The sequence below is a fragment of the Rousettus aegyptiacus genome, unplaced genomic scaffold (assembly GCF_014176215.1).
Source record: "Rousettus aegyptiacus isolate mRouAeg1 unplaced genomic scaffold, mRouAeg1.p scaffold_m13_p_16, whole genome shotgun sequence".
NCBI lineage: Eukaryota > Metazoa > Chordata > Mammalia > Chiroptera > Pteropodidae > Rousettus > Rousettus aegyptiacus.
In genome coordinates, this window is record NW_023416291.1 from 51,225,041 (window position 1) to 51,251,773 (window position 26,733).

At 55.5% G+C, this 26,733-nt stretch overlaps 1 protein-coding gene across 1 annotated transcript; it reads left to right on the forward strand.

Annotated features, from left to right (window-relative positions):
* On the forward strand, positions 1–26,388 carry C3 (complement C3). Its single transcript, XM_016145428.2, has 41 exons — positions 1–160; positions 906–1,101; positions 1,659–1,821; positions 1,919–1,989; positions 3,517–3,611; positions 3,712–3,794; positions 3,877–3,967; positions 4,235–4,337; positions 4,456–4,582; positions 4,845–4,960; positions 5,044–5,193; positions 5,601–5,810; positions 5,925–6,128; positions 6,483–6,641; positions 6,838–6,967; positions 7,196–7,267; positions 7,412–7,612; positions 9,166–9,274; positions 9,506–9,591; positions 10,848–10,990; positions 11,078–11,290; positions 13,424–13,490; positions 13,621–13,707; positions 14,342–14,545; positions 14,961–15,036; positions 15,332–15,491; positions 16,385–16,483; positions 18,387–18,543; positions 19,983–20,146; positions 21,200–21,358; positions 21,485–21,544; positions 21,647–21,737; positions 21,843–21,894; positions 23,366–23,453; positions 23,570–23,659; positions 24,506–24,611; positions 24,898–24,987; positions 25,181–25,264; positions 25,784–25,867; positions 25,955–26,090; positions 26,198–26,388. Exons 1-41 carry the CDS (start codon positions 87–89, stop codon positions 26,337–26,339), a joined length of 4,992 nt encoding a protein of 1,663 aa, XP_016000914.2. The 5' UTR covers positions 1–86; the 3' UTR covers positions 26,340–26,388.
* Positions 26,389–26,733: the final 345 nt, after the last annotated feature.

The window sequence follows — 26,733 nt, forward strand, 5'->3', positions numbered from 1 at the left end:
CTCCAGCGGCCTCTGCTCACTCCCCCTGTCCTCTCCCTCCATCCCTCTGTCCCTCCGTCCCTTGGTCCCTCCACTGTCCCTGCACCATGGGGCCTGCCTTAGGTCCCAGCCTGCTGCTGGTGCTGCTGACCAGCCTCCCCCTGGCCCTGGGGGATCCCATGTGAGTAGTAGTCACGACCCCGCCCCATACAAGGTGACTTCTGAGGGGGCAGTGGGCATTTGAGGGTTCGGGTCCCTGTAGGGTCAGTGGGGGAGAGGTGAGCAGCTGGGGCTGCCTGTGACTCTGAGAGTTTGCAGGCTGGGCAGATGAGGGACTCCTCAGGCACCGTGTGTGGGGTGTCGGGGGGAGCTGGCTGTTGGCGAAGCTGGGAGCCTGTAGGTTCAGGGTGTGAGCGGCACTCAGTGGTTCCGTGGGGGGTGGGGGGGCTGGACTTTACAAGATTTGGGAGGAGTTGGTGGTTAGAAGGCTTATGGGTTCAGCGTTTGTAGAGATGTGGTGTGGGCTTTTCATCCTTGGGGGATGGATTTGGTTATATTTACAGGCCTGGGGTGCTAGAGGTTTAGGTAGAGGCTTGGGGTGTTCAGGATTGGGGGTTTAAAGGTTTTTTGGAGCATGCATTTGGGTGTGTATAGTTTGGGAATCTGAGCTTGGGGTTTCTAAAACTGTAGAGGTTAGGGCTTCAGGAGTACGTATGTGGGTTCTCCGATTGCGGGTTTGGAAGTCTAGAGACTTGGGGGAGCTGACGGTTCTGGTGTTGAGGTTCCGAGGTCGAAGAGTCTCAGCTCCTGAGCCGTCGGCCGGTCACTGGCCCTCCTCCGGGACCAGGGGCTGGGGCAGAGCGCTGACCCCGGCGAGGGCTGGAATGTGGGGTCCCCCGGGACGACCCCGGGCCCCTCTCCCGCAGGTTCTCGATGATCACGCCCAACGTCCTGAGGCTGGAGAACAAAGAGACCGTGGTGTTGGAGGCCCACGACGTGAATGACAACATCCTAGAAGTCACGGTCACCGTCCAAGACTTCCCGGGCAAAAAGCAAGTGCTGGCCACAGAGAAAACATCGCTGACCAAAGAAAACGGCCACATGAGTACGGTCACCATCAAGGTGGGCGCATTCTGGAGCCGGGCCCTGCGGGCGCCCCCACACCCCTTCTGGGCGCTACCCCACAACCCCCACTCCCCACACCCCCCCAACACCCCTGTCCCTGAGCTTTGCCTCTGGAGCCCCTCCCCTTCAGGTCCCTGGTGTCTCTAAGTCCCTCCCCTTTTGAGGCCCCTCCCCTCGTGAAGACCCGCCCCTTCTGCCCCAAGCTCCTCCCCCTTCTGAGCCCCTCCTCCTCTAAGCCCTTTCTTCCTTCAGAGACCCTCACTTCTCTGAGCCCCTTCTCCACTTCCTGAGCCCCCTTCCCATACTGAGGCCCCCCCACCTCCCCACCCCCATCCTCCTAGACCCCTGTCTAATTCCGCCTTCCTGCGTCCTCTCTGACCACTACCCCTCCCTTGCCTGTGCCCCCTCTCCGAGGCCCCCCTCTCCCCAACCTCGAGCAAACTAGGGAGGCCAGGAGTGACGGGCAGGTGTGGGCCCAGCCGAAGGCGGAGAGGTTGCGCCGTGCGCAAGGGGCCCTGGCGCAGACCCCTTCTAATGTCCTGGTCCATGCCCAGATCCCGGCCAGCAAGGAATTAAGATCAGAGAAGGGGAACAAGTTCGTGACTGTCCAGGCACAGTTCGGGAACATCATCGTGGAGAAATTGGTGCTGGTCAGCCTCCAAAGCGGTTACCTCTTCATCCAGACAGACAAGACCATCTACACCCCAGGCTCCACAGGTCAGGGGGCTGGGGAGTGGCTGCACGGGCAAGGGCAGGGGGCATTGGGAGGGGCAGGGCCTCACCGAGCTGTCCCTTTCCCTCCCACCACGTCCAGTCCTCTACCGGATCTTCACTGTCGACGACACGCTGCTGCCGGTGGGCCGGACCGTGGTCGTCAGCATTGAGGTACCAGCCAGCCGGGGGCCCAGACGTGCTCGGGTCAGAGAATCGGGAAGAGACAGAGATAGAGAGACAGAGAAAGAGAAACCAGAAAAGCCCAGCGGCAGAGACCCAAAAGCAAAGAAATATATTGAGGCGCAGAGAGTTCCGGAGATGGGCGAGGGCCCGGGGAGACCGCGGGGAGGGGTGCGTGCGCCCACGGATTCATTCCGGCTCCAGAGAAACCCCTGGCGACTGTGACTCTGGACAGGCGGCTCACCTTCCTGGGCCTCAGTTTTCTCGCCTCACGACTGGGATAATGACGTAATTCTATGTAGTAGTCTGTTCCGCCTACTGCAGCCAAGGGGCGCCTGTGAGCACCTGACTCAAGGCTCCCACCTGCCCGAGGTAAAAGCCCACATTCTGGCCGCAGCCCACAAGGCCCTGCGCGACCTGCCCGGGTCCCCTCCTCCCTCTCTCCCCCTCATTCACTCTGCTCCGGCCGCGCAAGTCTCTTGGCTGTTCCTCCAACACGCCAGGCCCGGGGCCTTCGCAGTGGCTGTTCCCGCTGCCCAGAAGACCCTCCTCCTCCCAATATCCTCTCCACTCGCCCCCTTACCATCTTCAAGGCGTTGCTCAACTGTTAATGTCCCAGTTTTACAGCGAGGCCTCCCAGAGCACTTGTAAAATTGCAACTCCTCCTCCACACACACACACATTCTCTCTCTCTCTCTCTCACACACACACACACACACACACACACACACACACACACACACCCTTTCTGCCATCTCCCCTTGGCATCCTCTAAATTAGATTAATTTCTTCGTTAATCGCCCTCTCCGCCATCCTCCACGGAACCCAAATTCCCTAGGGGAAGGGTTTTATGATTTCGTTCAGGGACCTCATCTCCTGAACCCAACAAAGTGCGTGGCACATAGCAGGGCTTCACAAAAACTTACTGGGGGAAGGGAGGCAGGGAGGCTCAAGGAAGGAGGGAAATGCAGCGTCGCCAGGAGAGCATCGCCGAGGCACCCCGATTTCTCGGAGAAGCCAGAAACCCATATTGGCATGCGACGTCTCCTGATGTCTAACTGCTGGCGACAGTGGCAATAAAATGCGGGCACGTGAAACGGCTATTTGTGTACGTCACGATGTCAAATGTCGGCACTCGCGTGTGGCTCTGCACAAATCAAACGCACGCTCAGGGTGCGGCGCAAAAGTAGGTAATAATAGTAGTTATTATTAATATTCGGGGGGCGCCGATACCAATGAGCTCCTGCCTACAGGAGCCATGTCTCAGGCCAGTAAATTAGGGGTGATGTTTTTCTCCTGTTTTTAGAGGTGCACGTTGAGCACAGAGAGGTTAAGTAACTTGCCCAAGGTCACACAGCTTATAGGTAGCACAGTTGGGCTTTGAACCCAGACTGACTGATTTAGGTCCATGTTTTTAACCACTGCCCCTGTAGACATGACGCAAAGCGTGTCCAGACGCAGATTGAAACTTAGCGGCCTGGTCTCTGAAGAGCCTCACCTCTCCCTGTCTCCCCACAGACACCCGAAGGCGTTCCCATCAAGCGGGAAACTCTGTCTTCTCAAAACCAGATAGGCATCTTGCCATTGTCTTGGAATATTCCGGAGCTGGTCAAGTATGTCAGGCCCTCCAGGAGGGGGTGCAGGGCTCCCCTGTTCTGGGAGGAGTGGGGAGCTGCCGGGCCCAGCCTGCTCACCCGCCTGCATTCCCCACAGCATGGGGCAGTGGAAGATCCAAGCCTACTATGAAGATTCGCCGCAGCAGGTCTTCTCTGCGGAGTTCGAGGTGAAGGAGTATGGTAAGAGGAGCGGGGAGCCGGGGCAGGGGGCCCGCACACAGGAGCCCGCACCAGCCCCCAACCAGAGCCATCTCTCCCCCAGTGCTGCCCAGTTTCGAGGTCCAAGTGGAGCCTGAAGAGAAATTCTATTACATTGATGACCCAAGGGGCCTGGAGGTCACCATCACGGCCAGGTGAGGGGAGAGGGGTGGGGAGAGGCGAGAGGTCAGTTGAGGGCCAGGTGAGGGGCCGGGCGAGGGACCAAGGGGGAGGGGTCAGATGGGGACCAGGTGAAGGACCAGGCCAAGGACCAGGCAAAGGATCAGGTGAGGGCCAGGCGAGGACTAGGTCACGGTGAGATGAGAGGCCACGGGCTCTGGGTCCTCACATGGCCGGCGGAAGTGTGGGGATACACTCAGCTGTTCAGCAGGGGAGAATCCGAGCCTCTCCTCACCACACAGGTTCTTGTACGGGAAGAATGTGGAAGGAACAGCCTTTGTCATCTTTGGGGTCCAGGATGGTGACCAGAGGATTTCGCTGGCCCAGTCCCTCACCCGCGTTGTGGTACTTGCCAGAGGCCTCGCTGAGCCTCCTCCGCTCTGAAGCCCTCCTTCTCCCTCTCTGAGTCCCCTCCCCACCGGAGCCCCTGCCCCTGGCTGAGACCCGTCGTTTCCTCCCCCAGTTAGAGGACGGCACCGGGGAGGCCACGCTGAGCCGGGAGGTGCTTCTGGATGGGGTGCAGCCCTCCCGAGAGGATGCCCTGGTGGGCAAGTCCTTGTATGTGTCCGTCACCGTCATCCTACACTCAGGTGAGGCCTGCCCTGAGGGCAGAGGCCCAGCGCCGCCAACGGTCCAGTCTGAGCAGGTTTGCCCAGTCTGAGGTGGGACACCCAGCCTGAAGGAGGGGGCCCAGGTGAAGGTGGGGTTCGGTGTGACGAGGAAGGCTCAGGCTGACGGGGAGGCCCAGACGAAGTGGAGACCCAGTCCGAGGAGGGAGCCCAGCATGAAGGCTGGGTCCAGCCTGACGGGCGGCCCGGGAGCCTGCCCTCACGGCTGCCCCTCCACCCCCAGGCAGCGACATGGTGGAGGCAGAACGCACTGGGATCCCCATCGTGACTTCCCCCTATCAGATCCACTTCACCAAGACCTCCAGGTTCTTCAAGCCCGCCATGCCCTTCGACCTCACGGTGAGACGCCCCTTCCTCTGCTCCTGAGCCCTGGCCACCCTCCGGGTCTACGGAACCCCCTTCACCCGCCCCTGCACCCACAGGTGTTCGTCACCAACCCCGACGGCTCCCCCGCCCGCCGTGTCCCCGTGACAACTCAGGACTCCCTGGACGTGCAGTCCCTGACCCAGGACGACGGTGTGGTCAAGCTAACCATCAACACACACAAAGACCGGAAGCCACTGGACATCACCGTGAGTCTGGCCGGCCACGGGACCCCACGCCGGGGAACCGTGGGGGGCTCTATTTGTATAGTGAGGTCCTGAGCTTTGTGCATAGGGATCCTGTCACGTGCATGGTGGGGTCCTTCATTTGCATACGGGGGCCTCGCCGTTCGCGTAGAGGTCTTTCATTCGTCTAGAGGGGTTCCTGTCCACACGGTGGGGCGCTGCCGTCTGCACATATGTCTCATAAGGATCCTGTGATGACATCGGACCCACCTGAATAATCCACAATAGTCTCCCTGTCTCCCGATCCTTAACTCAATCCCGTCTGCAGAGTCCCTCTTGTCGTTTAATATACCAAACTCCCAGGCGCCAGGGATTAGGACAGGGACATCTTGGGGGTGGTGGGTAACATGCATCCCTCTGTCCCCGGCCAGGTACGCACCATGAAGGAGGGCCTTCCGAAGGCACGACAGGCCACCAACTCCATGCAGGCCCTGCCCTACAACACCATGGGCAACTCCAACAACTTCCTGCATCTGTCCGTGCCCCGCGTGGAGCTGAAGCCAGGGGACACACTCAACGTCAACTTCCACCTGCGAGCGGACCCCGGTGTGGACGCCAAGATCCATTACTACACCTACCTGGTCTGTGGCGTCGCGGAACCCCCAGGCCCCCCTCCGCCCCGCTTCCCCAGCACCCCCGGAGCCCTCCCCCATGCTGCCCCATCCTGATGCCAGCCTGTCCCCCCCACCCCCCAGATCATGAACAAGGGGAAGCTGCTGAAGGTGGGTCGGCAGAAGCGCGAGGCCGGCCAGAACCTGGTGGTGCTGCCGCTGGCCATCACCACGGACTTCATTCCTTCCTTCCGCCTGGTGGCCTATTACACAATGATGGGCGCCAGTGGGCGGGAGGTGGTGGCCGACTCCGTGTGGGTGGACGTCAAGGACCTGTGCGTGGGCACGGTGAGCGTCCCCGCGGCTCTCCGCGGGCGTCCGGGGACTCTGGCTCCGCCCCGCCCCTCTCCGGCCTTGCGAAGCCCTTTCTCTCCCTGGGGAGCAGCGGCCCTGGTCCTGCGTCTGCTCCTTTTCCTTCTCGTTTGCTCCCCTCTCCGTCCCGGTCTCGGGGTCTCCCTCGCCCCCAGTTCTCCGACTTCCCTTGACTTTCTGGCCGATGCGGTTTCCACGCTTCTCCCTTCTTCCCTGCGGGCGGCCACCTTCCTGTCTTTGCAGACCAGCCCAGGCCGGCCTGTGCCCTTGGCCAAGGCCGGGGTCTGCGGGGACTGACCTGCCCCTCGCACCCCTCCACCCTCCCCGCAGTTGGTGGTGAAAAATGCCAAGAAGGACGGAAAGCCCCACGTGCCTGGACAGCAGATGGCCCTGAGGATCGAGGGCAACCAGGGCGCCCGGGTGGGGCTGGTGGCCGTGGACAAAGGCGTGTTCGTGCTGAACAAGAAGAACAAGCTGACTCAGAGTAAGGTGCGCCCCCGCGTCGCTGAGGGGGTGCGGGGTGGCGGACGCAAAGGGTGCGGGCGCGCGTCCAGCAGCGGCGCACTGCGGGTGGCCCCCGGGGAGAGCCCGGGGACCGCGGCTGACGGGTGCGCCGGCGAGTGGCCCAGGCGCCGCCGCGGGCCTGGCGTGAGCGGCCTTGACCGCCCCGCGCCGCGCCCCGCAGATCTGGGACACGGTGGAGAAGGCGGACGTCGGCTGCACGCCGGGCAGCGGCAAGGACTACGCCGGGGTCTTCAAGGACGCGGGGCTGGCCTTCCAGACGAACAAAGGCCTGCAGACCGAGCAGAGGACAGGTGAGGAGCGGCCGGCGGCCGGCCAGGGCGGGGCCGCGCTTCCAGCGGGGAGCCCCGGCGTCCAGTCCCGCCTCCACCACCCTCGAGCACCCCGCTCTCCTCTGCGAGCCTCAGTTTCCCCGCTAGTGCGAGCGGTCACGCTCCCACCCAGCGGCCGCCGTGGGGCGTGAACGAAGCACACGCAGTAGGTGCTTCACGCGTCTCACCCCCGGTCCACCTGCCCCTCAGATACCGAGTGCCCGAAGCCCGCCGCCCGGCGCCGCCGCTCGGTGCAGCTGATGGAGAAGCGGAAGGACAAAGGTGGGGGCCCCCGACCCGCCCTTGCATCTCGTCCGTCAGTCCGGGACCCCGGCCAAAGCAGCGGGAGGGGAAGGGCCGGGTTTGGGGGGGCCCTGCCCGCGGGGGTGGCCCGCCGAGGGCCTGACCGGCCCTGCGCCCCCACAGCCGGCCAGTACGCGGACAAGGAGCTGCGCAGGTGCTGCGAGGACGGCATGCGCGAGAACCCCATGCAGTTCCCGTGCCAGCGCCGCGCGCAGTTCATCCTGCAAGGCCAGGCGTGCGTGGCCGCCTTCCTGGACTGCTGCGACCACATCACCAAGCTGCGGGCCGAGCTCAGCCGCGACGACGAGCTGGGGCTGGCCAGGAGTAAGTCCCCGCGCGCCCCGCTGTCCCCTGACACTGGGCACTGGAAACCGAGAGAAATTATGCCATCAACCCCAGGACGAAAAGTAACAGAGAAGAATGCCTTTGCTTAAAAACTAAGGAAGATGGGGAGACTTTCACAGCGGCAGGCCGGCAAACACACACACACACACACACACGCAAATCATCTTCGTTGTTTCTTTCGACATTCTCCAACTTACAGCAAAACTGTCGTGCAGATTGAAAACTGTTTACCCCTTGTACTGTTTGTTGCCCTGACTCCCGAACAGCTTAGAGTGCATTTCTGGGTTTTGGGGGGCCCTGCCCGCGGGAGTGGCCCGCCGAGGTCCTGACCGGCCCTGCATTTAGGAGATATTCTCCTAAAATCCACGGCGCGGCCACCAGAATGAGGATGTTAGTGTTGAGTCATTCCCGCTGTCTAATCCACAGCCCTCGCTCAAGTTTTGCCATTTTTTTTTTGTTGTTGTTCTTTCTTTTGTCTTTTATTTGTTCGTTTGTTTCAGTTTTCAGTCCTTGATAGGAAAAGGACTCAGCTCAGAATCGCACATTCGTGTGTCCTGTGTCCGGTATCTGTCCGACCCCTGGTAGCTCTTCGGTCTTCCTATGACTTTCGGTTCTTGACATCTAAGAACACACAGGCCAGGCGTTTTGAGGGTAGTCTGGCAACTCGGGTCTGACCTTTCTTCGTGATCGCATTTAGGTTTTGCATTTTGGCAGGATTGTCACAGTAGAGAGGTCGTGTCCTCCTCGGGCGCTTCACGTCAGGAGGCACGTGACACTGGTTTGTCCCATTATCGGTGATGGGAGGCCTGGTTCCTTGATCAAGGGGGTGTCCACCACCCATTGCAAAGTTCCTCTTTATTCCTCTTTAGTTACTTTCTAAACTTCTTTTAAAATTTAAGTCCAGACGATTTCCCCAACTATCAATTTTCCTTTAGCCAGTAACATAACAGTTATGGATGGACGCCTTATATGATAACATGTAATTTTTGTGCACATTTGTGCTTTTATTTGGGGGGGGGGCAGAGTTAGAAATAAGTAGCCACCTCTCAAGGATAGTTGTTGCCAAAGTGGACAGATATTTCCCGGTCCTTCCAGCCGGAATGCAGGCAGCGCCCCCTTCACCCTATCCCACGCCCTGCCTCAAAAGACACAAAGATTCCCAACAAAGGACTTTAATTGCTTTGCTAATTATAATAACTAGGCATGTTGCCTTCTACGCCAGTGACATAGAGCCCATTACAGGCTCACAAAAGGCTTTCATTTCTTTGAAAACCAGAGCGGGGGAAATGGACATAACCCAGCCTGGATGATTTTTTCCTTTATACCAGCACAGTAGTAAAATAGGATTTTTTCATGTTTTTGTGGAGGCAAGAGCCCCGAAAGACAAACGTGCCCGGGCCACCCAAAGTCATCACATGGCCATGGGGGTGTTTCCGTGCTAGAGGCCCCTCCAGGCCTGTAGAGGCGAGTGTCCAGGGAACAGCAGGAGAAGCGGGCCTGTTCTAGACTCAGCTGGCTTCCCGCCTTCCCAGGTGACCTGGATGAGGACATCATTCCAGAAGAAGACATCATTTCCCGAAGCCAGTTCCCTGAGAGCTGGCTGTGGACCATCGAGGAGTTAAAAGACCCAGAGAAAAATGGGTGAGGCTGGGATAACCACCCCCGCCATTCAAGCCACCCCTGGGCCACTTCTTGCTGACACCCCAGACAAGACCATTAAATGTGCATGCGCCCACCCCTCTCTTTTTGGAATACAGTGGAACCCCATAACCGAGAGTGGGGCTCCTCCACGTGGCCACCCTGCTCCCCCCCGTCTGTCTCCTGGCCCCTTCCAAACCTGCTCTCCCGCGCCCCCTCATCTCCTCCTTCCAGAATCTCCTCAAAGACCGTGAACGTGTTTTTGAAGGACTCCATCACCACCTGGGAGATTCTGGCTGTGAGCTTGTCCAACAAGAAAGGTGAGACATGGCGGCCCCGCCCACCGGAGGCCCCGCCCACGGCGCGCCTGCGCATTTTCCCACCGGAAGTGACCCTCTGTTTCCTGGTGACTGACACGCTGCCCCCTGGTTACTGGGTGATGCAGTCAGTGCTTTTTACTCTTTTAATTGATTGTATTTTTAGAGTAGTTTTAGTTTCGCAGAAAATACAGAGATTTCCTGTGTACCCCCTGCCTCCCCGTGCACCACCTCCCCCCGCCAACATCCCCACAAGAGTGTGCTTCTGTTACAGTCAGTGAACTTACACTGACGCGTCACCAGCGCCCCAAGTTCGTAGCTGACATTGGCACTCACTCTCGATGCGACGTTGTACATTCTGTGGATTTGGACCAACGTACCGTGACGCGTTCACTATGGTACTGTCACACAGAATCATTTGCCACCGTATAAAACCTTTAAAGAGGAGACGTCGACACAGTAGTGGGGGTAAAGCAATTAAGGAAAGGTGAAAGAGGAAGCAGGATGAAATGGGAATGGAAACGTGGGTGGTCAGTTTGGGAAACGTGGCAAGAAGGCGTATGTGTCCCCTGGCCGCCAACCAGACCCGAGGAGGACGAGCTAAATGTGGGTAGCATTTAGGGGGGGCTGGGAGCTGGGTGAGGAAGAGGAGGCACTGACTTGGAGTGCACATTGAAGTGGGCGTCGAAAATGTCAGTCATCAAGATAAATAATATTTTAGGGCAATCGTTCTTAAAAAATCAAAGCGAATGCAAAAAAAACACACAAATCCATGATGAACAAAATATCCAAATATTAAATAGAGACCAGAGCCATGGCGAGCCATACTGGAATTCGAGGCGACAGGAAAACTGTGTGCTCCATGTGCAGGTTTTATATACATTTTAAGGTTAATTTTATATACATTTTAAAGGTTAATTTTGTCCCAGAGCATTAAATTTGTCGAAGAGCTGGTGTATCGAAACTCACAACATTAAGTGCAAATAATTTCTTCATACCCAAGCCAGGATGTATTATACTCTATCATCATTTTTGTTTCATCATTATTTGTGATCAATTATATTTTATATATTTTATTATCATTTTACTTTCTGAGGACACCCCCTCCTGACCCACTGAATCTCAGCCTGCCCTTTAACACGACGCCCAGCAGGGAGCGGCAGGAACTTGGAGCCGAACTTGGACCCTATCCCACCTGCCCACCCCCTGCCCTTGACACTCACGTTCTGTCCTTCCCCCCCCCCTCCCCCGCCCGGCAGGGATCTGTGTGGCTGACCCCTATGAAGTCACAGTGGTACAAGATTTCTTCATCGACCTGCGGCTGCCCTACTCTGTCGTGCGCAACGAGCAGGTGGAGATCCGAGCTGTCCTCTACAACTACCACGAGACCAGAAAACTCAGGGTGGGTCCTGGGGCCTGTGTGGACTGGAGAGGGGCTTGGGGGGCGGGGCCGTGGCACCTGCCCCTGACCTGAGGCTCTCCCCATCAGGTGAGGGTGGAACTGCTCTACAATCCCGCCTTCTGCAGCATGGCCACTGCCAAGAAGCGTCACCAGCAGGTTTTCACCATCAATCCCACGTCCTCCTTGCCCGTGCCTTTTGTCATTGTGCCGCTGAAGGTCGGCCTGCAGGAGGTGGAGGTCAAGGCCACCGTCTTTGAGTTCCTCCTCACTGATGGTGTCAAGAAGACGCTGAGGGTCGTGGTGAGTCTCTCGGGTCCCTGCTCCCTGTCGTCCTTCGGGACAGACTGCTCCTCCCCTCGTGCTATCACCCCAGTCTTACGACCCAGGTTCTGAGACACTAGGAAGGTCTTGTGTCCAGGTGAGGCAGCTCAGGAGCCCTCGAGGTCGAAAGCAGGGCCACGATTAGTGTGAGTCAAGTGAGACGTTCTCCTCGGGCATGAAATTCTAAGGGGGTGCCCCGAACCTCAGTAATAAAGGTCAATAATATATTTTTATTTAAATATATTTTAATGCCAAATATGGTATTTTGTAAGACATTTACGTAGAGGAGTTTTCTTTCGACTTTAAAAATCTTGGGAAAACAAGTTTCGAAGACCAAATTTTATGATCCGAAAACATAGAAAAGTTCTATTTTTACCTATGATTTTTGCTCTTAAAATATACGTTAACAGTGATATTTCTACTCTTTCTCACAGTGTGGAGGGCTTTCAAATATCATAGAATCATTGATAAAAGGCTTTTATTATCATTTATTAATATCTTAAAGCAAAATGTGAAATCATAAACAAGACCACTAATTTTTAATGTAATAGTTTGAGAAATCAAAATTAATGCTGAAAAAATCTGCGATGAACAAAACGTCAAAATTTTAAATAGAGATGGGATCTAAGAGTGTCCAGCCGGGCAATATTGGAGCCTGAAGCGAAAGGAAAAATGAGGACCCCTCAGACACGCCTCTGTAATGTTATGGGTAATTTCTCCCAAAATTGATAAAGTAGTTGAAAAAAATTTTGAAACACTATAAGGAAATGTGTCAAAACTGACAGTGTGATTTTATGTTGAAATGTTTCATTTATACCCAAACCAGAATGTATTAACACTTTTCGTACCTGGCTTTAATGAAAAGACACTCTTACTTTTTTCAACTACTTGATGTTCTAGGATAATATTACCATTAAAAATAAATCGAAATATAGATGTAGGGCACACATATTTTCTTTCACCTCGGGCCCCAGTAGGGCTCGGCGTGGACTCCGGTAGGGAGAAGACGCAGTCGGGCACCAGAGCCCTCGTGGCCGGCTGTGCCCGGGTCTCCCCAATCCTGCGCTCGCTGAGAGGGGTAACCTGAAACCCATCGAGGTGAGGACATTTACACCAAGGAAACTGGCAGTGCTATAAGTCAGGATTTCTTTCTTCCTGGAGAGCTGGTCGCTAGATATTTACCAGCACACCATGAGAGGACACTCAGTCTGCGAAGGACAATCTGGGCCTTGTTACCAGGTGAAAGGAGGATGGATTCTGTCCACGATAAAGGTCTCCCTGGAGATGCAGGAGACCTGGAGTCAGCCTTTGGTATTGCGATAGCTCCTGATTTAATTGAGCGCCCTACTGTGTGCTGGACACGGTGCCAAGTACTCATGCACAATGTTTTATTTTACTCTATTATTTATTTTTTATTATTTTATTTTGTAGATTTATTATTTCACTCATTTATTTTAAAAATCGACTCTTAAAATGTAATTTTGTTTTTACGTATTTTCTTTTTCTTTCCTATTTGGTAGTTATTTTACTTCATTTGTTATCTCCATTTTTATATTTTATTTTATAATTTAATTTTCCTTTCCAAAACTTATTTTTATTTTGCTTAACTCACTGAGAGGCACAGGGTTGAAAACAGACTCTGGACCCAGACCACCAGGTTCGAACCCCAGTTCTGTCCTGCTGGCCGTGTGACTCTGGGCAAGTTACTTTCCCTCTCTGTTCTCCAGACTCCTCAACCTGAAGATGAGAGTAATAATAGTGGTACCCACCACAGTGGGTTGTTGTGAACATTAAATGAGTTAACCCGAATAAAGAAAACTTCTAGGGACATAGGAAGATTGCCGAAGGCTTCGTTATTTCATTATTATTAATTTAGAATTCGGTCGTCGATTTGCACAGTGGTGTGCGGTAGACGTTTGTATTCCCTCCTTCTAAGGAAGGAAGCTGAGGCACAGAGAGGTTGACTAGCTGGCTCCCAGTCACACAGCTAAGAGCGGGCAGATGCTGTCAGGTCTGCACTACGGCAATCCCCAGAGCGGTGCCCTGCTGACCAGCTGTCTGTCCGTCTGTCCTTTTATTCGCCCATCTGGCCCTTTCCTCAACACCATCCAGCCGGAAGGAATCAGAGTCAACAAAACTGTGGCCGTTCACACACTGAACCCACAACAGCTGGGCGAGAGTGAGTCAGCCGCAGGAGAAGCGCGAGGCCCGGGGGATGCCCCGGGGATGGGGCAGGAGGGGGGCCATGCGGGCGGGTGGGGGGGGCAGGAGGGGGCAGGTGCCATCGGTGCCTCCCATTCGACCCACAGATGGTGTACAGCGAGAGGAGGTCCATGCTGCAGACCTCAGCGACCAAGTCCCAGACACAGAGTCGGAGACCAAGATCCTCATTCAGGGTGAGAGGCCCCCGGGCCTGCCCCACGGGGCCTAGGAAGGTGTCAGGTGAGGGGAACCATGAGCCCCGAGAAGGGAGCCCGGTTCCATCTAATATGGCAATGCTTAACCGTGGCGCCTCTCTCCTTTGCTTCAGCTAGAAGAGTCTCTCCCTGGTCTGTCGGTAGATGGCCCCTGGTAGGTAGTATTCAGTTCAGCAACTAGCTTTACTCACAAGGAACTTTAAATGAGAAGCAATAGAGTTCAAGAGCAGAAATTCTGGAACTAATTCCCTAGGATGGAGGCCTGGTGAGCTGTAAGGTTTGGGGGGGACGCTCTTGGTTTCCTCATGTGTGACGAAGGTGAATAATGGGATCTATATCTAAGGATTGTTGGGAAGATCCAATGAGGTACTATACAGTGTTCTCTCAGGACAGAGCTTGGAAATAGCTTCAAGCATCATATAAGTACCCATGACATTGTTCCTGGAATTATTTTACCACTGGTAGAACAAGGGGGCCCAGGGACAGCGCCCCAGCTGTCGCTGACTCTCTGGCCCTGGCTGGTGAGAGCCTGGGAACACCGTGGGCAGCCCTGCCCCCCCTGACCCCGGGGCGGGTCTCCTCGCTTGAGCACCGTCCTTTCCTTTGGCTGCAGGGACCCCAGTGGCCCAGATGGCAGAGGACGCCATCGACGGGGAGCGGCTGTCGCACCTCATCGTGACGCCCTCGGGCTGCGGGGAGCAGAACATGATCGGCATGACCCCCACGGTCATCGCAGTGCACTACCTGGACCAGACGGAGCAGTGGGGCAAGTTCGGCCTCGGGAAGCGGCAGGAGGCCCTGGATCTCATCAAGAAGGGTGAGTCCCCTGAGCCCCTCTCTGAGCTCTCTCCTCCCCTGAGTCCGCACCCCCTCTCAAGGTCCTGCCCCTTGGATAGGGCCTCCTGCTCTCCCCTCTGTGAGACCCTGGCCCCTCAGCCCTGGGATCCGCTCTCTAGGCTCCCTCCCTCGCCAAGAGCCCCCTGCCCCTGAATCCACTTGAGAAGCCCCGCCTCTCTGAACCCCCTCTCTCTGGTCCCCCCACCCTCTGAGAGTGCCTCTGCCCTTTAAGCTCCCCACCGGTCCACCCCGCTCCAGACATCCTTCCCCGTCCTCCTTCCTCTTTTCTCCCTCCTTTCCCCTCTCTACGTCCCTCTCCTGTCTGATACGCACGCACCAGCCGCCATGCCCACTGAGCTCCCGCTCCTCTGGTGCCGCTTCTGTCCTCCCTGCAGGGTACACCCAGCAGCTGTCCTTCAGACAGCCCAACAAAGCCTTCGCCGCCTTCCTGGGCCGGCCGTCCAGCACCTGGTGAGCTCGCCCATCCTCCGTCTTGCACCCCTCTGGGAAGGGATCTGGATCCCCAGCTTGGGGTGGTCTGCACTGCGCCCCCCAACACAGCAGTGTGTGTGTGTGGGGGGGGATCCCTCCACCCCCAGAGTCAAAGCACCCACTGGCGAAGTGATGTATACCGGTTGTGAATCACTTCCTGCATACAACACAAGGCACGCCCAGCGGGACCTTCCCCTCTCTGCTCATTGGCTGCCCGGGATGGCAGTCTCTGGATCCCAGAGCCAATTGGCTCACTTTCTGTGCCCACCCCCAGGCTGACGGCCTACGTGGTCAAGGTCTTCTCTCTAGCTGCCAACCTCATCGCCATAGACTCTGAAGTCCTCTGTGGGGCTGTCAAATGGCTGATCCTGGAGAAGCAGAAACCCGATGGAGTATTCCAGGAGGACGGACCCGTGATACACCAAGAAATGATTGTAAGAGGCAGGAATTCAGGCCCGGCTCGGGGAGAGGGGGGCCTGCGTGTCGCGGAATGGACAAGAGGAAGGATGCCCCCTGCCATTTGCCCAATTTACTGTGTTGGGGGCAGGGAGGGGGTGGAACAGAGAAGGGAAGTAGTCGTCAGAGTCATTCCTGCTTTGCAAAAACCGGAGACCTGTGGAGTCCAGTACACAATGAGAGTTCCTTGGCTCCCCATTGCTTTGAAAATAATCCCAGAACTCCTTAGAGTTGTGGTTCTCCAGGTGCGGTCCCCAGGCCAGCAGCGCCAGCTGGAGCCTAGGTGCACTAGCTCAGGGGCCTAGGAATCGCTCCAGGTGACCTCGGTGTGTGCTCAAGTTGGAGAATTGCTGCCCCGGCCTGAGCTTCCACATCTTCACATTCGAGCCGCGCTCTGTCCAGCCACGGGGCCTTCGCACATGCCGTCCCCATGGCTTGGCGTGCCAAATCCTACTCGTTCTTCAGATCGTGGCCCCACTTGTCATCCTTCAGGGACCCCCTTCCCACCCTCCCTGGCTGAACCACACTCCCACTGTCCATTGTCACTGGCACACCCATTTCTCCTCTCAGCAGGTGGTCATGACACCTCTGATGACTGGTTCACGGTCGTCTCCCCTACTGGACAGGGAGCTCCACGAGGGCTGGGACCAGTGTCTGGTTTTGTCAACCATTTTATCTATGGCACCAACAACATTGGCAGAATGAATCAGTGAATGAATGAATGAATGAATGAAAACTGGAGTTTGGCCCCCCTGTGAGACACTGGGGAGAGAGCCAGCCCTGCTCTGACTCAACGATCCTGCAGGGGGCGTTGGTTGGCATGTGGGGACATACCGGTGACCTCGCCCTTGCTTCCTGCTCCGCATCCCAGGGTGGATTCAAAGATGCTGAGGAGAAAGACGTGTCCCTCACGGCCTTCGTTCTCATCGCGCTTCAGGAGGCTAACGATATTTGCGAGGAACAGGTCAACGTAAGTGTCCCGCGTCCCCTCGCTCCTCTCTCCTACCCGGGGCACGTCCACTTTGGAGGTTTTGTAATCATCCCATGTCTTGGGGTTTTGAGAGTGGGTGTTTGACCTTTAGCTTCTCGTGTAAGTGAGGAACCCCGGGATCCCACCTTCGGCCAGCTACTTTTCCCTCCTCAGGACCCCAGAAAAGAGAGGGCGGGGAGAAGGCCGTTACCTTGAGTGGCAAAGAGGAACCCAGACCTTTCTGATTTAAACCTTGCAGATCTGAAAGCAATTTTGGTAGAGACGAGGCAGCTCTCGGGCTGTGGGGTCAGGCAGATCTGACCCGAGATCCTAACTCTCAGGAACTTCCCCTCGCTGGGCCTCAGTGTGTGCATCTGTAAAATGGGCATAATGACTTTGTATCGTTTAGGACTCTACCTTGTTCTAGACGTAACACACGTGTGACCTAGGTTAGGCAAAAATTGATGGGAGAATTATTTTAAGGATCCAAGAATTTATCAAGAGCAAAAGTGCAGGTGGTTTTGGGGACTCGTCCAGGATGCTTCGTTCCTCACGGTGGTGCCCTTCATATCCTTCTTGCACAAAAATTCAGCTTTCCCTGCCACTCAGCCAGCCTGGCAGAACGTGGCGAGCCTACCGTGGGGAAATAGCCAGACGGGAGGTTAGAGTTTTCAGATTCCCAGGGAAGGATTCTGGTTGCCTCGGTTGAGTCAGGTGATCACTTCTGAACCAATCAGCTTAGACCAAGAAGGAGGGCTTATTGGGGCAATATGGCTGCTCCCACTGTGGCCATGTGAATGGAAGGCAGGAAGAGAGGTTTCTACAAATTCAGGGGTGGGTGTAGGAGAGAGCCTGGTGCCCAAAAGGATTAGTTTCTACTACAGCATAGCAACCTCATAACAGGGTGTAGCATAGGCTGTGGAACCAGACCGCTAAGGTTCAGATCGAGAATGCGCTAGAACGTGCTTGAGAAAAATGATCGTTCCTATTCCAGGAACTTTTCAAGCTGGTTATTAAACGCATCAATATTAAAAATTAAATTATAAATTCAGATAAATTTGACTAAACATTAAACGTAAAACAAAGATAAGAAACACTCAAAACACATCACTTCTTATTTTACTAACTTTTATCATTATCGGGGCTCTCCAGGTCATTTATACCTGTCCTAGCTGTATGATGGGCATACTACGTAATACGGTGCTATTACCCATTTCTTCCAAACTCTACATTCAGTGATGCCACATTGGTAGGTCGAAACTGGCCCTGGTAGCGTTTACACTACGCAAGGCAGGAAACCCTACAAATCACGTCCGGCTCCAGCCCTCATCCCTCAGCGTCTCACTCTGCTCACCTGTGCGGTAGTCATGGTGATGAAAATCGTACCCGCCTGGGAAGACTTAAGCGAGTGAATACGTGACCGGCACGCAGTGCTAGCTGCGATTGGTGATGCCGATGGTGGCAGTGATGAGGGTGACGGCGATGATTCGATAGGAGGTGCTCCCAGGGGAACGCCGGCTCAGTCGAGCTCACGGGTGCCGGTTCGAGGTGTCTCTTTCTCACCCCGTGTCCGGGTCCAGCACGTTGGTAGCATGGTGGGAGCGTTTGCGCCGCAACAATTACCGATCGATAAACCAGCCCCACCACGGAGGAGAGAACTGGTTGTTAAACACTTACCAGCACATTACTGGGTATATAGACTGCACCAGGCCCAGAGTAGACACTCAGCAGCAGAGCAGCTCACGGCGGCCAAAGTGTCTGGGAAAGCCTTAAAACGATCCGAAACGGAAATGTCCCAAGGACACCAACCTTGAGCCTAGGAAGTGGTGTTGATGTGACTCTTACCGGCCCTTTGTGACAGCCGTGCCCGCGTCACCAGAGCAGCCAACCTTCTTTCTCGTAGAGCCTGAGGGCCAGCATCCAGAAGGCAGGAGACTTCCTTGCAGCCCACTACCTGAACTTGCGGAGACCATACAGCGTAGCCATTGCTGGCTACGCCCTGGCCCAGTTGGACAAGCTGAATGGCCCCCTCCAGGACAAATTTCTGAACACTGCCACAGGTGAGGGGCAGCCTCGTGGGGGTCAGGAGAGGCTCACGGCTGAGGTTTGAGGGTGGCCGGCCGGAGCTGGGGTGCACGGCTCTCGGCTGTGCGTGGACAGATAGCTCCAAGCTCAGCTCGGGAGGATGGCACTAAGCTGAGCTGGGGCAGGTGGCTGCAGGCGTGACAGGTCCTCATTGTAAGTGACTCGAGAAGACCCACTGCGTCATTCCACAAACGTGCGTCGAGCACTCGCTGTAACGAACCCCGTTCTGCCACATTCTCACTGCGAGACCTCGTGCGGTGCACGTAACCCGCCTGGTCCTTGTGTTTAACATGACGCCGACGTCACAGGGTGATCGCGAAGATGAACCGAGTGATGCCGGCAGAAGGTCTCGCGCACGGCGAAAGACCCATCGCCGATGCTGTTATTGCCTTCAGTATTGTTACTGACGCCATCATTACCTCGAGGGTAATTAGGGTTGGATACGGCGATGGCATAGGGATTTTAGCGCAGTGGGCGGCGCGGAGTGAGCACTCAATCATTAGCTTCGGCGATGAGACCGTGTCAGGTTTATACTCACTGATGTAACCCATCTGAACGTATACCGAAGAGGTTTAACAAGAGAAGTTGATCTCTTGTCCCAAGTCGGTGGACAGCTCTCCTCCATAAGCAATGCGGTGGCCTAGGCTCCGTCTTTTCATGGCTCTGCTGCCTCGGGGCTTCAGGACCCTTCCGTCTAAGCGGAAGGGGACACGGGAAGACTGTCCACGGAGGTAGGCCAGGCATGGAAGGGGCCCCTTTGGCCAGAGCTCCGTCATGTGGACGTACCTACCTACAAAGGCATCTGAGAGATAGAGTCCACTGTGTGCCCAGGAAGAGGAGAAAATGATTCTTGGTGACGGTCTCGGCCAAAAGGACTTTCTCAGGCACTTGGGGCATCACAGTGACTATGGCACAGCCCCCGCCATCATGGCCTGGCACTCTGGTTGAGGAAAGAACGAGGTAACAGATTTCGGTAGAGCATCATGTCGCTAAGATGGGAGAAGCGCAGGATGCTCTAAGAGACTGAAGGAAGGGCCCCACTCTGTCTTGGCGCACCCCTTAACTGGAATCGTGCCCAGTAGGAAAGAATTAGCCAGGAGCAGATGGGAAGAAAAGGTGCTCCAAATAGAACAGAATCCGCAAAGGCTCAGAGGTAAGAACGGCATGGCGAATTTAGGAAATCTCTCATAGATCGGTGGAGCCATAGTCAGAACTGAAATGGAGGAGTGAAGGTCGATGACGAGGGGAGAGCAAGGCAGGGACCAGCAGGTGGAGGTCCTCGAATGCCGGACCTGACCTCTCCTGACCTGAGTCCCAAGAGTCTCTCTAGCATGAATCTTTTCTCTAAGCTGCTTCTGAGCTGTTGCCAGGCCGGACAGAGCAGTGAGCACGTGGGCTGGCCTTCTCTCTGCAGAGGGGAACCGCTGGGAGGAGCCTGGCCAGAGGCTCTACAACGTGGAGGCCACATCCTATGCCCTGCTGGCCCTGCTGCAGCTCAAGGACTTCGACTCCGTGCCTCCCGTCGTGCGCTGGCTCAATGAGCAGAGATACTACGGCGGTGGCTACGGCTCCACCCAGGCAAGTGGTCCCACATGCCCCAGGCAACGGTGCCCTTCCCTCCTCCGGCCTCCCATGGCCTCCCAGACAGGAAGCTGAGACCAAGAGAGGCAGCTAATCGGAACGAAGTTGAGAAATCAGCTTCTGCTTAGTCGCGAATCTCCCTGTGGGTTCTGGACTGCCTTCCGGACGCCCCGGGCTGTATTCCGAGTCCTCCTTCCCTCCCGATGTCTAGATCATGTTCTCGGGCACCGGCTGAGGCGGGAGCCTCTCCCTGGTGGGTTCTAGACCGTGTTCCTGGTTCTGCCGGCCCCCTCCTTATTTATCCTGTCTCACCAGTGGGTTCTGGACCAGGTTCTCAATTATTGTAGGAAATCAACCAAGTGGCTCTCTCCCTCTGGTGGACTCTAGGCCACGCTCTCCGGACCAGCAGGCTCCCCGTGGCACTGGTCTAACTGCAGGTTCCACCCCATAGGCTGTCATTCTAGGGCATTGTCCAAGCCTCTGTCTCCCTCCTGAGTTCCAGGCCTTGTTTCCAGCACCCTCAAGCTTCAGCGACCTCAGGCTGCTGTTCGAGTCCCAGTCGCTCTCCGTGTCACCGTTGGGGTCTAGATTATCTGCTTAGTGTCCCCAGGCTCCAACGTTGTTCTTTTTTCACAAGTGGATTCCAGATACAGCCTCAGTGCTCCCGGACCCTTATCTTACACTACCCTCATTCTCACATTGCTAGATCCTCAGTCTTACACTCGCACTTTCTGATGGGTTCTAGAGGTGCTTTCTGTGTCTCCAAGCTCTGGTGTAAGTCTCTGTCCCTTGCAGAACACGTGTTTAGTGTCCGGTGACACCCAGTCTCATCCTGGTGTTCTCTGGTGGATTCTGGGTCATAATTTTAGCATCACCAAGCCCTGGTCAGAGAGTTCTAGAACACGTCCTGCATATCCGCCAAACCCAAGTCCAGAGGGTTCTAGGGCACAGTCCGTGCCCCAGCTCTGATCTGAGCCTCTTCACCCCCTTTGGGGTCTAACCACTTTCTCAGTCTCCCGGGTCAGCCTCTTTCTCTCTCCCGGGTTCTAGGCCACCTTCATGGTGTTCCAAGCCTTGGCCCAGTACCAGAGGGATGTCCCTGACCACGAAGACCTGAATCTGGATGTGTCCATCAACCTGCCCAGCCGCAGCGCTCCGATAGAGCACCGTATCCACTGGGACTCGGCCAGCCTCCTGCGATCAGAAGAGGTACAGCTGCCCGGACAGACCCTCCTCGTTCTCATCCTCATGCTCCCCGGGCCCGCAGATGGCCGCCGCAGCCAGGGAGAACCCTGGTTCCCAGCACGCTCTCTTTCCTCTCTCCGCTCCCTGCAGACCAAGGCCAACGAGGACTTCACGGTCACAGCGTCAGGGAAAGGACAAGGCACTTTATCGGTAAGGAAGGGAGCTTGCACCTACGCGGCTCACTGCCAAAAGGGACCCTCTCCTTCCTGAGTTAGGCAAGCCGACACCTTGTCTCCTCGCCCATCTCCCCAGGTGGTGACAATGTACCACGCCAAGGTCAAAGGCAAAGTGACCTGCAAGAAGTTCAACCTCAGGGTTAACATACGACCAGCCCCTGCAACAGGTAGGAGCAATGAGGGCCCTTCCTGCCTGTCGCCCTTCCGCCACCGCCATTCCCCTGTCTGCCACCCTCCTGCCCACCTCACCCTTCTGTCTTCTGTGTTTCCAGTGAAGAAGCCTCAGGATGCTAAGAGCACCATGTTCCTCGATCTCTGTGCCAAGTAAGAGATGAGCCGCTGGGGTTCTTCTTGGCCACCCTTCTGTCTCTAGCAAGACTTCTTATAAATAATGTCTGTGGTACCTAGTACTTTCTGGAGGTGTACCATACGGCTGCCGTGGTGCCGAGAGCCCACCCCAGGGTATAGATAGCACAGGCTGTCCTTGCTTTGCATGGCAGTGTGAGACTCGCCATGACCACAAGAGCTGACCTTAATAATCCACGAGGGGAATTACAGTTGTTTCAGGACTTTTAATTCGTTTTTTACCACATCATTACAAACTCTCATACTGCCAGTTATAAAGGTATAAATGAAAACTAGAGCATGATGACCATTTGTTTCGTGCACTGTAGTTTAAAACTAGAACGCTGAAGATCGATGTGGTTTGGGTCTGTTTTTGTTTTAGTTTTGCAAAGCACTTACCCAAAGCGCTGGGATTTGAAAGAGCCTCCTCTCTTCTCTCTGTGTAACTTACAATGGGGAGCAAGCGTCTCTTATGTGGTGCCTCGAATTGTCAAGTGCTCTCCTGAGTTGGGGTCAACTTCCAACATTTAATTTTCGGGGCTTTCAACGTCATGAGGTATCTGAGAGTTCCGTTGCTATGACGTTTGTCCGTAGCGGGACATCTTCGTTTCGGGGGCACAACCGTTTCCCTCCTGTATGGCAGTGCGCTTGCCTTCACGGAGTTCCTCTGGCCACGTGGACGGCCCCTCCGACGGCACCGGGGCCCACATTCCTAGACTCTGCTCTTTCTCCCTTGGACGCCACTTCTGTGCTGTTGAAACTCTGCTCTCGGCATTCTCTTCCTTTCTCTGCCACACTTTCATCTCTGTCGGCCAGTTCCTTCTTTCCAATGAACCGTTTTGGTCAAGTGTCACATGGGTTTTTCACTGGGAGAGAAGAAAGCATCACAACCACATGCTTTGCTATCTGTGTATGACCTGAAAGATGGATGCTCAGTCACCGGTCACTGACAGACCAAGACAGAGGTGAAATGATGGGCCATCAGTTGTGATGGTGGACTGAAGAGCTCGCACCGAGGTTTGTCCTTTAGGCAATTACTCGCCATTGCTATGCCGTGGTACTAAAATTAGAACCGCGTTGCTGCGGGACCAGTGTTATTGAGTTAGACCATCGTGACGGAATCGTGCAAAGCGAGACCTGCCCATAGTCTCGTCTTCATTTTCTAGAAGAACTGAGGCACGGAGAGGTCAAGTGACTCATCAGATGTCACGTAGAGCTCGAACGTGCACCCATGAAGTCGGGCTCCAAAGCCTGATCGATCCGTCACCTTGACCATTACGCTCCCTTTCCTTTCTTGCACTTGGGGAAGTGTTTTGTAAGACCTAACATCACTCTGTGCTGCTGTGTGGGAACCCCAAGCCTCAGTCCCTGATCAGACCCCCTGTCCAGGTAGTGACCCCCAGGGCTGACCCCACCTGGGACTCTAGCCCTGTCTCCCTGCCCCATCCAGGTACTTGGGAGACCAAGATGCCACTATGTCCATCCTGGATATATCCATGATGACAGGCTTTTCTCCTGACATTGATGATCTCAAGCAGGTATGAAGGTCTTGGGCTTGAGGGCTGGGTAGGTGGGAAGGAGCCTGGGGTCCGGAGGAAGCTGGAGGGAGGGAATGTGATCCAGGAGGGGCTCTCACACGCCCTGCCCTCTCCAGCTGAGCAGTGGCGTCGACAGATACATCTCTAAGTATGAGCTGAACAAGGCTGTCTCCAATAAGAACACCCTCATCATCTACCTGGACAAGGTAAGGCTTCCACCGGGATCTTGGCCTGTACCTGGCTGGCCAAGTACTCCACTGATCTTTGTCTTAGAGTCCTCTGCTGAATCTATTATTTCTAATTTCTAGAAGAAAAGAGGATTATGAATGAAATGGGTTTTTTAACTTTTTTGTATTTCAGTTTTCATGCTTTTAATTTTTAAATGTAATTTCTACCTTTACAGAGAAATTGTAGAGCAGTATAAAAATGTTCCATATGCCTTTTACCCAGATTCACTAATTGCTAGCATTTTTCTCTAAATATACATGTCTATCACATATTACATACACATGTCTGTCTTTTTTTCTTCCTCATTTATTTTTTCCAGCTTTATTGCTATATACTTGACATGTACCGTTGTGTAAGTTTAAGGTGTATGATGTAATGATTTGATATATGTATATATTCAGAAATGATCACCACAATGAGGTTAGTCAGGACATCTATCACGTCATATCGTTACAATGTGTGTGTGTGTGTGTGTGTTGAGAACTTTTAGGATTTGCAATCTTAGCAACTTTCAAATATACAGTGAGGTATTGATCACCATGGGTTGCTTACATGAGCACAGATAGCAATCTGTTGACCAGAATTTAGTTGCACAGCCGCACCACATGGAGAGACAGGCTGAGAAATATAACCTAGCCATGAGCTTTAGAGAAAAAGAAAATAGATTTGATGAACTGCTCGTAAATCTTTGCCACTTCCTGCCCCCCACGCTCCCCCCGGGTCCCTCCTCGATTCTTCCATTTCTCCACCAGCACCCCAACCCCCGTCCCCAAGCTGGACTTCCTCCCCTGTCACCCACCGACCAACCTCCTCCCCCCCCCCAGATCTCGCATGTAGCCGAAGACTGTCTGTCCTTCAAAGTCCACCAGTACTTCGATGTGGGGCTTGTCCAGCCTGGGGCAGTCAAGGTGTACTCCTATTACAACCTGGGTGAGGCACCAACCTGAGGCCTGGAGTCTGACGGTCGCAGGGATCGGTGACTTGGGGGCCTGGGGGTCCCAGGGATCTGTGACTTGGGGGCCTGGTGGTCCCGGGGATCTGCGACTTGGGGGCCTGGTGTTCCCGGGGATCTACGACTTGGGGGTCTGGAAGGGTCCTAGGGTTTGGGACCTAGCAGCTCCAATCTGAGGGACGGGAGTCAGGAATCTGAACCCCGTAGGCATGGTCCTGGGTGGAGGCCCAGGCCTCTCACCCTTCCCACCCCCTCTGCCCACAGATGAGACGTGCACCAAGTTCTACCACCCGGAGAAGGAGGACGGAATGCTGAGCAAACTCTGCCACGATGAAATGTGCCGCTGTGCCGAGGGTGGGTTCCCAGGGACCGGGAAGTGGTGGACCACACCTGCTGGGTCTTCCATGTCCATAGGAGTGACCCGAGGGGCCCCCAAAACCCACACCCAATGGACACCAAGAAGGATGGGCCTGGGGCTGGCCACAGCCATGGGTGGAGGGCCCTGGGCAAGAAATGGGACTTATACCCCCACCCACTCGCCCCACAGAGAGCTGCTTCCTGCATCAGGTGGAGGACAAGGTCACCCTGGACGACAGGCTAGACAAGGCCTGCGAGCCAGGGGTGGACTATGGTGAGTGTCCAGGTGTGATTGTATGTAAGCATCAGCGCGTGTGGCTGCGGTTGTGCGAGTGATCCCGTGGAATGGCAGGTGTGGTCACGCTTGTGTGTGTGACGGTGTGAGTGGCTGGGGCTGCATGTGGCCGCGCTTCAGGCTGTGGCTGTGGGTGACTGCTGTGTGTGCGTGCGTGCGTGGGTGTGTGCGCGCGCATGCGTGTGTGTGTGCGTGCGCGCTGCGAAGGGCTATGACTGTGGGAGACAGTGACATCGGATAGGAGTAGCTGTCCTCGCGTGTACGATGAGTTGCAAGTGGCTGAATTGTGCGCACGGCTGTGCGTGCAGCTGTGAGGGACGGCAGCTGCGTGACCGTATGTGGCTGCATGTGTGACCGGGCGAGGCAGGGACTGTAGACTGGCTGGGATCCCACACGTATCACGGATCTGCTGGAGGGGACCCCTACGCCCAGGTGCGCCGGGAGGTCGGGTGCCCCGCGGCCCGCCCTGCCCATGACTCCCACTGTCCTCCGCCCCAGTGTACAAGGCCAAGCTGCGCAAGAAAGAGCTGTCGGATGACTTCGACGAGTACATAATGGTCATCACGCGGCTCATCAAGTCAGGTGAGCCCTGCGCCCTGCGCCCTGCGCCCTGCCTGCCTTGTGCCCCCGCCACTCCCCGGGCTCAGCTTCTCCTCCTTTCCCCTGCAGGCACGGATGAGGTGCAGGAGGGTCAGGAGCGAAGGTTCATCAGCCACATCAAGTGCAGAGCAGCCCTGCAGCTGCAGGAGGGGAAGCAGTACCTCTTCTGGGGCCTGTCCTCGGACCTGTGGGGAGAGAAACCCAAGTGAGCGCAGCTCTGATGCGCATGCGCGCCCTTGCCCCGCCCCCGCTTGCCCGCCCCTCTTCCCCGGGCCCCCACCTTCCTTACCTGCCTTCCGTGTCTCCCACTAGCATCAGCTATATCATTGGGAAGGACACCTGGGTGGAGCTGTGGCCCGATGCTGAAGAATGCCAAGACGAGGAGAACCAGAAAGTGTGCAATGAACTGGCCAACTTCTCTGAGAACATGATGGTCTTTGGCTGTCCCAACTGACCCCCATCACTGTCCCCCCCAATAAAGCTTCTGTTGTATTTCACTTGTCTCCCAAAGACTGGAGGTCTTTGAGAGAGAGAGAGAGAGAGAGAGAGAGAGAGAGAGAGAGAGAGAAGAGAGAGAGAGAGATTGAGAGAGGCAGCTGTGGTGCCAAGTTGCCTCACCTGCATCTCAGCTCCAATCTTATCTGAAACCTCAAAAGAAAAAAAATGGGGGGGGGCAATGGAAAAACATGGAGGCGTTAGAGATGTCCTCAGATCTCTCCCCTTGAAACAACAACACGCGGACATGTCAAACTGAACAAAAACCACTCAAACTGCACCCCAGCACGACCGAGTGCGCCGTCCGCGTGTACGAGCTACCACAGGTCAGAACCTCGGGTGTGGGCGGTGGA

Excerpts from the sequence above, each read along its gene's own strand:
- C3 (XM_016145428.2), top strand. The coding sequence starts at position 87 with ATGGGGCCTGCCTTAGGTCCCAGCCTGCTGCTGGTGCTGCTGACCAGC. Across the intron at positions 11,291-13,423 it reads AGAAGACGCTGAGGGTCGTG|CCGGAAGGAATCAGAGTCAA; the intron begins GTGAGTCTCTCG and ends AACACCATCCAG. Across the intron at positions 21,895-23,365 it reads TTCCTCGATCTCTGTGCCAA|GTACTTGGGAGACCAAGATG; the intron begins GTAAGAGATGAG and ends TGCCCCATCCAG.